Source organism: Zonotrichia leucophrys, chromosome 11 (assembly GCF_028769735.1).
Source record: "Zonotrichia leucophrys gambelii isolate GWCS_2022_RI chromosome 11, RI_Zleu_2.0, whole genome shotgun sequence".
NCBI classification, from domain to species: Eukaryota; Metazoa; Chordata; class Aves; order Passeriformes; family Passerellidae; genus Zonotrichia; species Zonotrichia leucophrys.
Window position 1 is genome coordinate 14,451,344 of NC_088181.1, and position 13,342 is coordinate 14,464,685.

At 46.8% G+C, this 13,342-nt stretch overlaps 1 protein-coding gene across 6 annotated transcripts; it reads right to left on the reverse strand.

Annotated features, from left to right (window-relative positions):
• Positions 1–3,518: 3,518 nt before the first annotated feature.
• Positions 3,519–12,352, reverse strand: C11H19orf12 (chromosome 11 C19orf12 homolog). Of its 6 annotated transcripts, none has more exons than XM_064723033.1 (4): positions 12,177–12,352; positions 10,083–10,183; positions 5,707–5,883; positions 3,519–4,589 (listed from the first exon to the last, which is right to left on the reverse strand). In XM_064723033.1, exons 2-4 carry the CDS (start codon positions 10,099–10,101, stop codon positions 4,327–4,329), a joined length of 459 nt encoding a protein of 152 aa, XP_064579103.1. In that variant the 5' UTR covers positions 10,102–10,183; positions 12,177–12,352; the 3' UTR covers positions 3,519–4,326. The 6 variants fall into 6 exon arrangements, with proteins under 6 accessions (XP_064579103.1, XP_064579102.1, XP_064579099.1 ...); XM_064723032.1 differs by having other exon boundaries at positions 10,083–10,190; XM_064723029.1 differs by having other exon boundaries at positions 10,083–10,216.
• Positions 12,353–13,342: the final 990 nt, after the last annotated feature.

Below are 13,342 nucleotides of genomic sequence, written 5' to 3' on the forward strand. Positions count from 1 at the left end.
GCCCCTGATCCCCAGGGAGCTCTGCTGGAGCTGCTGCCACTCTGTGAGGAAAAAACCGGGAAAATCTCATCTCCACATGAATCTGTGCAGTTTTGAACAGCAGTATTAATTTTGGAATCAGTGATTGGAAGTGTGTGTATGTGAAAGCAGCAGAACAATGAACAGAGAGGCCTGTCTGGATAGTGAGGGATGCCATTCCATCAAATGGAGGATTCACTCCTGCTGTCCAGCCCCACAGGCCCCACACTGGGGAGAGCACAGCACAGGCAGCTCCTGAACAAGACCCTGCTCTGACAGCAGGACAGGCACAGAAGTCTCAGCAAACCACAAATGCCAGTCCTCCTGTCAGCCCAACAGGCCAAGGGGCTCACAGGAAGGCAGCAGCAGTAGGATATAAAAGATATCCTAAAGGAAAGAAAATATTTGTCCAAGAAGTTAGCTAATCATCAGCAATCAAGAAGAACCAGGAGATGAAGTGAGGATTTGACTCATCCTCCATGTGCACAAGCAAACCTGGCCAGACCCTCTAGCAGGTATGGCTGTCTCTTCCCTCATCCTGGGAGCCCTGTGAGCACCACCACACTGTGCTGCAGCCCTGCAAGGAGAGAGGCTGACTTGGAAAAGCTGCCCACGGAATGCCAGTCCCTGTTACCTTTCATAGTGCCTAAGAGGTGAGAGATGATGTGACAAATAAGATGTGAACAGGCTGAGCCAAGAGCCACCCTCCTCTGTGGGGCACAAAGAAATGCAGCCCTGCAGGTAACAAACTCCTCACTGGCTGCCAGCTCCACTGTGGACAATCTGCCTTTGCAAACCAGCTGCTGCTCAGCTCACAAAATCCACTTGTCCCTCAGTAATCAAGAAGTAAACTGCCCTCCTCTGCCTGATTCTGTATTTTCTCACTATAATTAAATGTGACATGCAGCTGCAGTAAATATTTGTGCTGTCACAGCTCACATATGATAATCACCAAAGAGCCAACTTCTGCAGGGAATGCATATAAATTTTAGTCTAGGCTGTAGCTGGATTGATATTTTTAGTCTAATACAAATTCACTAAAGCTAGAAATTTGACAGAGTAAGAGCAAAAAAGGAATGCAACCTTACTTTCCATAGTGAAAGGTAGCTAACTGAGTTACCCAGATACTGAGGCAGCCTTGAGAGGCTGAGTTTAAGAATTAATCTAATTGCCACTAGATGGCACATCTCATTTACCAGTCTGTATCTGAATGTAGGACTGCCTTTTAAAAAAGCATGTATACTCCCTGTCCTTGCTAACAGAACACTTTGTGCTGCTTTCTGTTTCGAAATCAGAAAGTTTAAAAAACCCAAATTAAAAAAAAGAGAATTTTTAACTAAAAAATATACCATCTGCCAGTGAAAACCTAGCTTAATTGTGTCACATCTACAACCAAACCAGGTTAATAACCTGCATCACAGATGGTTTCTTTATGTAAATATGTACATCTCCCCATAGTGACTGTTTCAGCTGCTTCCCAAAGCTGCTGGCACTGTGTTACCTCATTTCCCAGGCAGTGGCTGTGCCTCACACTCAGCCTGGACATTATGCAGCTGGAATGTGTTTCAGAAGTTGCCATCCCCTGCCTGTGGCTGTTTCCAGCACCAGCAAGGGCTGCAGTGGTGGACAGCCATGTCTCCACCAAAGAGCAGCAACAGATGGATATTAAAGCACTCTTGTGCAGCTGCTCTGCTCCCTCAGATGATCAAATCTGTTGAAGGATGCTTCTAACTTCCCCAAATTCCCACTCAAGGCTACACTGATATCATGGTGACCTCAATATGACAGCAATGGGGCTGCAGTCAGAGAGCACTAAAGGTACAATTTGCTCTTCCTGCAGCATTTGGCAGTATAAACTGTTACAAACCACTGAAACACAACAAAATCTTTGTGGCTGCCATGCTCATTTTCCCTCAGTAATTAAATATCAGGGTGCCCAACAGGAGTGGTCATTTCCTCATTCTCTCAAGTCCAAACTCACATGAGATGAGCATTGAGCTATTTCTGTTCTTCCAGTGCCAGCAGTGAAATGTGTTTCAGACCAGTCTGCAAACTGACTGCTACCACTCTGAAAACCTGCCACCTTCCAAGGAGCTCCAAGAGCATCTGTTAAATAAAGGAACAGAGAACAAACAGAAGTAAAATCCTTTCTCCTGGTTCTACTCCAGTCATCTGAAAACCTCTAGAAGTTAAATTTATTGTAATAACTAAGAGCATGCTCCTCTGTGGCATAAAGCTTCTGAGGAGCTGGGCAGCAGTGGGGTTTGACACGAGCTAGGATTGCTCTGTACAGAACTCTGATCTTCTGGGGCCTGAGTTCTGTTGGCATCCATGTAACACATGCCCCTTTCATACCACAGTGAAGGCTGAGTGTGGTTCCAATTGGTTTACAATTTCTGAGGGTGTAATAAAAAGCATTGCAAAAAATACTATTAAGAGTATGACAGGAGAGCAGAGGACCAGAGTAAAATGATCTAAACTCCATCCATGTCTATTACACTGGTACAAGTGATAAAAATCAAATCACTACCCACACTGGGGCCCAAATTCATGAATATCTGTAAAATGGGGGTCGTGATATTGATGTCTGAAACCACTGAAATTTGTAAAGGTCTGTTTAAATACTAAAGACTATTAGAGATGAACTGGAATCCCCATTTTTCCTATGGCCTGCTTCACAATCAATTGTCAGCTCTGTTCATTCTGGGTTTGAACAGCTGAGCAGAGGATGCCAACTCCATCCCACTGGATCATTCAATCATCTGCCACTGCTAGCAGTGTGTCCTTTTCGAAAGACTGAATTTAATTTGTGAAATAACCAAAGAATTGCAAATAAAACAACTGGGTTCATAAAAAAATAGTATTTTTAAATGGATATAGTTTGTAAAATCTTTTAAAAGTTGCAGTGTGTGTAATCTGCCAATGAAACTGAAACCCCACTGATTTCAGTTGTGGCATTATGAAACTCTGACAAGGTTAGGAGTGCCCACTTACCATTGTTTTTCACCTCCTTCTCACATCACTGAAAAAGTGTTATCAAATGCTGAGAACAATCACTGCCCTGCATGCCACTGAATTTATCAAAGGCAAATGGAACCTGCAGAAGTAAATTAATCAAATACACACAACAGCAGCTTTGAGTTTAAAGCTTCACCTTTTAAACCTCAACTTATAAAAACCCATCACACACACAGAGCTAGATCTTTATCTTAGGCAAAAAATGAACTTAGTAGAACAGTTTCACGTGTCTTTACATAAAAAGAAGGCACACATGCACATTTCCCTACCTACAAACTTGCCTTATGAGTGCCTTGAAACCCAGAGTGACCAGCTGGCTGGGACATTCAGCAGCACAGCATTTGGTGCTTACAGTGCCAGTGCAGCTGGCACAGCAGCCCAGCCCAGCAGCACTGCTGCTGCCAGCTGCTGCCTGCCCACTGCAGGCCTGCCTGAGCTCCTCAAGTGTTCCTCTCATCTAAAGCAACACACAGACCACTAGGAAGTTTCTTATTCACATTTTAATGAAAACAGAGGACCAGCTGTACAGACTCAGTCCAGAAACCAATGCTCAAAGGACAACCTTCATCCTGGGGCTCATATAAAACTGGCAGATTCAGCTCCCCATTTTTTTCATGTCCCACCCTCCCATTCCAGGGCACAGAAGCCTGGTGAAAACTGGATTGAAAGTGTTCACAGATTGTTTTCCTGTTACTTGAAATCTTGTTTAAGTATTTATTTCCTTTCTTACATAAAGGATAACTCAAGAATTACAATAAAAACGTGACAAAATATGGACTGAGTCTTTTCAGTTCACAGTAATGCACTCCCTTATAAAACTTTCCTTTGCAGGGCTGAAACAAACAACAGGTAAAATTCTTCAGTGCCCCAGCTACTTTGGCACCTTGTGTGTCATTCACAGGGAAAAAAAAAATAAAGCACTTAAACAGAATCCATTCTCCTAAATAAAACAAACTGACTTTGAAAATTTTCACAAGTGACACATTAGCCTAAGAACAGCATGATTCCCTTCAGCAATTTGAATTAGTCCTGGTGCAGAGCAATCCAAAATTACATAGCAAGTCTGTGTCAGGATAATGCACTAATCTAATACTATCCTTACAAATCCATACAAATCAGAAATTATAACAATAATGATAAAAATTTAAAAACCTCCAAACACCAAAACCTAACATCCCAAACTTAGATCAGCATATATTTATAATAAGTACTGATACCTAGCAATTGTTGAAGATTCACAACTATGGGAGTAAAATACATTCCAGCATAAAAATCCTGCTCTGGAGAGGATTATTCTGCATAGGTTAGTTGTGCTTTTAACTCATGGGTGAGGTAAGTTGTCAGCACTCCTAATACCTTTTCTGTGAGAGCAGAGTTTGACATTACAAGAGCAATCAGCTGAGCAGCATCAGTCCAGTCTAAGTTCCTGACAACAGCCATGGCTTCAGCACAGAGCTTCTGCTTCTCAGCAGGAGGCAATTCCATTAAAACCTGAGGGACTGACTTGAACTGTCCAGAAGTCATCCATCCAAGCAATCCACCCAGTGCTCCTCCTAGGAAACACAGTGAATCATCAGTCTTTAGCAGTTAATGTGAAAGCCTGCAGTTCCATCCTCAGCCTTCACCAACAATGCTCCCACCACGATTAGAAATCAAGATAAAGTTGTTATCTGTGTCTGCTTTAACCAGGTTTATACACAGTTTTCAAAGCATCAAAAAGGATTTTAAAAGCTCTTTACATCCACAGCAACCATAAAGAAACCCTTTATACAATCAACACTAGTATAAGTGTTAGAAACTTAGAAGTGAAAGAAACTTAGAAGTATAAGTGTTAGAAACAAGCTTAGAAACCAGACCCAAAGCACTCCCTGGGACACTCTCCTAGGGTAAGCTCTACAGCACAATAAAACCTTGCCCAAGGAAAACAACTGCCTCAGCAGTGTCATAATCTCTTACTAGATACTCCCAGAGTGGTCAGAGCTTTCTGGTTCTTTAAGAGTCACACACTGCAGTGTCCTACACACCTGAAACCCACCCCTGCAGGAGCTCAGAGGCCAAGCCCACCAGACACATCCAGCCTTTCATCTACCACAGGCACACCCTACCCTCCCCAGGTGGACAAGACATGCTGGGCTAAGTGGAAGGTCCCAGGCTATCAGGATAACAGCAGAGGGATGGATGATGCCTGTGGCTGCTGAGAAAGCAGCCCAGCAACCTTGCAGGGCTCCCCTCCAGCAGCAGTGTGAGTGCAGCACAGCAATCCACAGGACAGCACTGCCTAGAGCACACACGGCCTGGGATGGATGGACAGATGGAATGAAGGCAGGAAGGACAGGGAGAGAGAGAACCCTCCCAATGGAGAGGTGGCAGAACTGACCCTGCCACCAAAACTGCCACCCCCAGAGACTGTTCCTAAAAAGTCATCTAGGCACTCACAGGGATGCAGCTTTTCATTAGTCAAAAGCTCTGAATTTGCAGCTTTTACTCAGTTAGCAATTTTTCCCATGATAGCACAGAAATACTTGAAAGCCTCTGATGGCTGAATTCATCTTCAAGGGAGTTTTATGAGAACATCAATAACTGATTTAGGGGCACTTAATGCAAAAGCCACTAGGAGCATTCATGTCTAAGATTTAACCCCCCTCTTGTTCCTAAGAGAAGCACACTCACCCACAGCAATTCCAGGAGGGCCTCCCAGCATGCCCCCCACAAAGGCAGATGCCCCAGTGAGCATGGCTCCCCGGCCAGAGTTGGCCACTGCAGCTTTCATGCCCTTCACCGTGGCAACGTGGCTGAGCAGCGCCATCACATCATCGACGCGCAGCGGCATCCCGGCGTCCCCAAAGCCTGCAAGAGATCTTTGTGTTACCTGTTGGTCACTGCAGCTGAGACTAAAACTAGCTGCTAGATGAACTTGGGGGAAGATAAGCCACTAGGTCAAAGACAAACACAGGAAATACTAATTGCTTTCTCTATTGATTCTCAGAAAAGCACCCCGTGCAGCACATGCTGAAGGTTACCGAAAATGCCAACAAGATCTCATGTTAGACCAGAAAAGAAATGGGTTTATAAGAAATTGAGAGATTCTCCAGAATCAAATTCTTCAGTACACAGCTGCTGGCCTGAGCAATTCCCATGTGTGTTCAGCATCACACATAGCTCTGGGAAAAAGAGAGCTTCACTCTACCACAACTAGCAGATTATAATTGACTCATCTGTCAGGTGTCTTCTCACTGTCCTAATTTTTACCACAAATCCATCATTTACTTTCACATATCAGTTCTTCTCCCTGTATGGTTACATGTTTAAACACCTGCATGCTGATTTCTGAAGGCAGGGGTCTGTCTGTAGCAACCAAGAAGTGCCTGAGAAGTGCTGGAGGACAGACCTGGTGCTGGGACATGAAGTGCTCAGCTGCTCTGGAGCCAGGCCAGCAGAAAGGCAGGGCTGGATGGAGAAGGCAGTCAGGACTCAGAGCACAGATGCCAGCAGAGTCTCACAAAGGAGCAAGCAGAGACACAGGGCCCCAGCTTGTGAAATGCAGTCCCATGTCCTCAGCAAGGGACAGAGACCTGTCCCTGAGAACAAGCACTCTGAGACCAAAACTTCTCCATCTCACCCACTGCTGCTGCTGCTCACTACAGAAATCCTTCCCATTCTGCACACCAGCTGAGGAAAGGGCTTCCAGGGATAATTAAAAACTAACAAAAAAATATTCAATAGGATTAAAAATAAAATCACATTGACACAAGTTGCAGATTTCTCGTTGTACATGCAATGCCAGCACTGTAGAACAGATGAGCATTTGGGGTTTTTTCAGAAGCTAGAAGACCTCTTATCCCAGTGTGTGTGCAATACTTTCTCAGCCCAGGCCAACCTGTTTCAGAGTCATTCCAGAACAGATCTCCTCAGTGCAAAGTTAATGTGCAGTGGTATCATATTATTTTTCATATTAAAAACTAGCCACTGCAACAGAGAAAGCTTTCTTCTGCACTCTAATGGCTGAGTGCAAATCATCCATGGCACTGCAGATCCAGGCACTGCTGACCCTGAAGAAAGGTCTGGCTTTTGGGAAGGGACCACAGATGCTCCATAGCTGCAAAGAGGCCCAGCAGGAAATCCATCAAACACTTGATTTCTCTCACTGCTTCATTCATCTCTGTGCCAGCCTCAAGGAAACATCCAAGTTCACCATTTCACCACTGCTGCTTTTGGGTTCTTGGCAGGCTGCTGGCCCAGCAGTGGCTCAGAGTGGCAGAGTGTGCTGGGCAGTGCCAGCAGAGCCACACACTCTGCCCCTAGAGTTACAGATTATCTCATTCCATAGGGCTCCAGCTGCAAGGAATGAACAAATGGCTGCTCTGCCTGTCCTAGAGCAGTGGGGAAAACCCCCCCAAATACACTACTGGTACAGCTGCCACTGCCAGGCCTGGAAAGAGAGACATTTAAGTGTTTGTTTTCACCTTTCTCACCAAAGGTAAGCACCTTTCCACTCAGAGTGCCATTCACAGCAGCCCCCAGCAGGCTGAAGAGCTGCAGGATTCACTCCCTCCTCTCAGACACTGATTTGTGCTTGTGCTTCACCTCTGTGCAATGTCCCAGACTAACCCAAAGTGCTGAAAACAATTTGCATCTCCTCTCTGGGCTAAATTCAGTCCATGTCTCACACAAAGCCCTCCAGGATGAAGGCTCTGCAGCACAGCCAGGACAACACACCTTGGAGAGCTGAGAACCCAGGGCTCTCCCTGATGCTAAGACAATCAGCTTTGCCCCCTCAAACTGAGGGAGTGCTACAATTTCCCAAAGCAATCTGATTGTACCAGATGTGCAATGATGTTTTGTGAGCAGACACACCCACAGCTGAAGCACCAGGTTGCATCACTGGGTGGAAGCTGCTGCCCAGAGTCACTGCAGTGCCATCCTCCACAGGGCAATACTGAGAGGTGTCCTCACAGTGACATGGCAAAGGTGACCAGCTACCCTTCATTTCTCTGGATAAATAAAACACTCCTTAATAACTACCTTAAAGAGCAGGTGACCTAAAGTTAAAGAATAGCCAGACCATAAGGCAAGTGGTCATCACACTGCTGCCTGGTGGTGTACAAATTTGTGGCAAGGCAAATTTGGAACCCATCAATCACCCTCATTATAAAACAGAAACTAACTGGCACTCCAGAAACTGAAAGTAGGTTTCCCATACTAAATTACTGATCATTTCACTCCCATCACAACTCCCCCATAGGGAATGTGCACTCGCAAAAATAACATTTATTTGGGATCTTCTGGCTTGACTAAACAAGCTTCTTGGCATAGCAGAGTGGGTTCTGCTTAATTCTGGATGTGAGCATCACACTCAAAACTCTCAATGACTTCACAAGGAGCACTCATTTTCACTACACACTTACAAGTATTTCTATGATCCCTTGTCATATTCACTACAATTTAAGTCCTGCAGAGACAATTAGTGAACACAATACCTGAGGCACAGCACATAAAAGGACTTTTCTTTTAACTGCACATACAGAGCACTAGTGGGAGCCACTGAAACATAAACCATGGCCTAACATGTAAAGTAACCCCAGATTCCTACATTTGGCACACAGGATTATGAATTCAATTAAGAATTAAGATGATCAATCAGGCAATTTTCAGTGAGCAGGTATTTATTCCACCACACACCCCAGGCCATTAAAGGATATTTTGACAATACACTCACAAGTTGCATCACAGAGGCACCACAAAAGTGTTTAACTGCTATTAGGACAAGCAGCCCCTACCAAAAAACCAATTTCAATAACTGTCAGCAGCCAGCCAGCTCACTCAGGAAATCAAACAAAAGGCTTACAAAGCTCTGCAGCTCCAAACCTCTAACACCTCACACAGTGGTGGCATCTGTGAGAAGCCGCCAGCAAGAATGTGGAGCACCAAAGCTGCATCTGACATCAACCTACTGATCAGAATCACAACCAAGCAGGAGGGCAAGATAGGCATGGTGCAGAATGCCACTGGTGCCACAAAGGAGCAAGGATCCTACCCCAGAACAGCACAGAAGGAGCTGTAAACTTTGGGTGTTAGAGGTACAATCACATGATAGCCAAAAGCATTTACAAACTCTGATGGTGTAACTGACAAGTAACTCAATGTGCAATTTGTTTCTAGCAACCAATTGTTCTCTACTGAATTCACCCACACATCAGGAAACACCAGGATTGTAAACCACTGGCTTTGGTCTAATGAAGGGATAGAAATGTCAACATCCATAAACTGTGTGCAGCTTTCAAAGGTGCTGAGTCCCCACAGCTCCTACTGACATCACGTGGTACTGAGAATCTTCAGCACCTCAAGAAAAAACAAACCAGAGAGTTCCAGAACATGAAATTGCTGACAAACCAAGCTCTGTTGTGCAATGTTTTTGTTCTACTGCAGTTTGATGGCTGCTCTCCTTGTGCCTTTGTGGTCTCCCCAAACACTCATCCCAGTTTTAGATTCTGTACTTCACTTGATGCTCCCTTGCTCACTCAGGAGAACAAAGTGAGCAATGCTCCTGCTCTCCCTGTCCAAAGAGATCATGTTCCAACATCTCAACTTTGAACCTACAGCCAGCAGGTTTTCTTAAGAAGAAAAATGTCATAGAAAGAAGTGAAACAACAACATCATCCCCAACTCACTGAAAGTGCTGCTAATACAAAGAAGTGAAGAGGGTTCCCACTGAACTCAGTGGTGTGAACCTCATGTCAGCTGTTCCCAGGTTAACATTCCCATCTCATCAGCCCACTTCCCCCTTCACCAAATGATGACTTCAGACAAGCAGAAGCCCTTCAATCCCTGCACTGAGAGAAAAATGAGCCTCTTCCCAAATGCCCACAGAGCAGACATTCCCAGCAGCACCCAGCCTGCCCCACCATGGAGCTGTGCTCACTGCTCCTTGCAGCTTCTCATGGGGGAACTGAGGGAACAGCTCAGCCACGTGCACGTACACAGCACAAAATCCCACCCACACAGCACATCCCAAAGCACTGGGAAGATCCAGAGATGAGTGCTCTTACCTGTGCCTGTCCGCATCATGGTGGGCACCAGATGGTGATGAACAGGAATGTGAGGGGACAATTCCTTCTCTCTCAACTGTACAGCAACAGCTCTCTATGAACTGCAACCTTTCATAAGAAATACGAGAACAGCACTGGAGAAAATCCAAACACAAGGTACTCAGAAACTGAGACAGCCTGAATAACACAACTTCACAAACAACAGTGTGCAGGACAACATCACCTGATTGACTGAACAGGCCAGAAGTCCATCAATAATTTCAATAAGAGCTGGTGGACAGACAGGACTCAAGGTACTGAGTCCATCTGCAAAGGAGGACACTCTCATCACTGTTCCACACACATTCAGTGAGCACGAGCAGCACCTGGCTGCTAAACCATCACTTTCTGAAGATCCTGCCTTTACAGCCTGGTCTAGCACTTGGAATCTGCAAAGCAGGTGGCCTGTCTGATAGAAATCATGACTGGCATCAGCAGCCAGTAAATATACCAGTTTTGAATCTGCTCTGCATTTGCAATTTTCATTTATTTTGCTAAGAAAGGTTTTACTCCTGCTTGGTGGCATAACAGTTAAAATATGCTTACTGCCATTCTCACCTCAGCATTTGGTCTTCTGCTTTCCCAACCACAAGAATTCACTATATTTACAAATACTTACTGTAATAATAAGCTACTGACTACATATTTACTCAAATTTCTTTCAGTTTCAATTATTTGAGATGGTAAGAAACCCTTGTATTTGCTAGACAACCTGAATTCAATTGAAATGCACAAAAGAGCATTTTAATATATTTTTGTAAGAACTGAGGCCTTAAGAACATTGCTTTCCTCCTGTGTATTTATCAAAGCATGTAATATAATCAAAGCACTTAATAGGTTTATTTAACACAAGAGGTAACAAATTCACTTATTAGATGAGCAAACTACTTGTAGGGACCTAGAAGCTGATTTTACAAGGTTCTTAGATGCCTAAAAATGCAGCTAAATATTCAGTGGGAATGATCTCATTCCACTGAGATAAAAGGAAATTTGGCACCTAACCTGCCTAGGGACTTAGGATACCCAGCTTACCTGGTCTGCTGAATTACAAAGCATCTGTGAAAGAACGGCTATAACTCCTTCTGCCCTTGAATTTTTGTAGACCTCATTCATTGTCCTTCTAATTAATAAACTAAGAACTACTCTTTCCCCACATTTCCTAGCCCGTTTCTCCATTTTGAAGGCTGTACTCAAAAAAGTTACAGGTTGCTTTCATCAGCTAGCTGATACTGAAGCCAATAATGTGACTTTCAGTTAAGAAAGAGGAAAGAGCTGACACTCAGAAACACAAATCGCAGAGCTGTTCTGCTGTAGAGGTACTTAGCACAGCACACAGCAGTGGTATCTTCAAAATCTGAACTAAGCCTGAAAATTAAAGATGATTTCCCTGACTCATTGCAAAAACATAGAACTTCATCTCATTAAAATTAATCAACATGTTCTGAATGCTTTAAAATTTATTAAAAATGTTATGACTAAAATAGGCTGAGCATAAAATGTAATTATAAATCCTTTGAAATAGCCGAAATTTAATTACACTATAGCCATTTCTTTATTTATTTCCCTGTCAATTTCAGGTTTACTGTTGCTGAAGCATTGCTCCAGCCGCAATGTGACTTGGAGAAACGAGGAATGACATGCTCATTCAAAACCCACCTAGACGTGTTCCTGTGTCACCTGCTCGGGGTGGCCGTGCTTGGGCTGGGTGATCTCAGAGCTCCCTTCCCACCATAATGACTCGGGGATTCTGTGCAGCGCAAGGGGACTTCAGTGGGGCCTGAAGGTCTTTGGGGGCATTAGCGCCGCACTGAACCATGGCCCCAGGTCCAGGTCCAGGTCCAGCGCCGGGCCCGGCCGCAGGCGCTGGGGCGGCTCCCCCGGCGCTCCCTCCCCGGGCAGCGCGGCCCCGGCGGCCGCACCCGCGAATCCCGCGGGCCGATGGCGCTGCCCGGGGCGCGGGGCCCTCACGGACAGAGCCAGCGCCGCGCTCCGCCACGCCACGCCGCCCCACTCCTTGCTTCCTTCCCTCCCGCCTCCCCTCTCTCCCCCGCCTACCTGCGCCGGCAGCGCCCGGCTCTCCGCCGGCCGGCCAGGAAACAGCGGTGGCGCCGGAGGAGGGGCCCCGCGGAGCGCCCGGCCCGGCCCACCCTCAGCGGTGCGGGCCGCGGAGCCCCCGCTCTGCCCTCAGCTCTGCCGCCCGCCGAGCCCCGTGTCCGGCACGGCGCACCCTCAGCTCTGGCCACGCCGTCCGGCCGGCCCGCCACTGAGCGCCGGGTCCGGCACGGTCGGCCCTCGCTCTGCGCGCGGAGCGCGGTCGGCCGTTCGCTCAGCTCTGCCGGGCGCGGAGCGCCGGGTCCGGCCCGGTTCGGCCCTCAGCTCTGCCGGGCGCGGAGCGCCGGGTCCGGCCCGGCCCTGCGCTCAGCTCTGCCGCCCGCGGAACGCCGGGCCTGGGCAGCTGATCCCGCACTCCGCCGCGGCCTCGGGCCCTCCCCGCCTGCTCCGCCGCCTCCGCCCGCCCCGGGCTGGGAGCGCGGCTCGGAACGGCTCCGGCCGGCCACGGGCTGTGCGCAGGGCAGCACACGCCGTGCCGGGCCCGGAGCAGGCAGCAGGGCGGTCAGAGCGATGGAGCCTGCGGGGGAAGGCCGGGAGCGCTGGGGTTGTTCAGCCTGGGGAAGAGGAGCTTTGGGGTGACCGCACTGCGGCCTTCCAGGGCCTGCAGGGAACTTGGAGGAAAGATACGGCAAGGCTGTTCAGTAGAGCATGTAGTGACAGGACAAGGGGGAATGGATTCACACTGACAGAGAGTATAGATAGGTTTAGATTGTAGATTAGTGCCAGGAAATTAATTCATGGTGCTAAAGGCTTATGTCGAAAAAGGAGACAGAGGAGTAAGTAAAGCTCTGTAGCTTTTTTTGAATAAAGGGAGAGGGCATGCAGCATTTCCCATGGGATCTCTGAAATTGCTAGAGGATGCAGCCTCCTTTTTATCCTGATTTCCCAACTGCATTTACCCCCTCTTTCCCCACTGGCTGAAGTACTTGAGAGGTACAGACTTCCCAAATTGCCTAACACAGAGCCTCTTCTAATGTGTATCCTGCTCTTTCTCTGCGAGTCCAGGAATTTAGCACAGCCTTGGGTGAGCAGCTGTCTGTGTCAATTAATGGAATTCTGGAATTTTTGGTTCCCCTCATTGCTTCTTTCACCTGTCAACATCTGGCTTA

Coding starts and splice junctions, on each gene's coding strand:
- C11H19orf12 (XM_064723033.1), bottom strand. Junction 4,590..5,706: donor CCCTCCTGGAATTGCTGTGG/GTGAGTGTGCTT, acceptor TGTGTTTCCTAG/GAGGAGCACTGGGTGGATTG.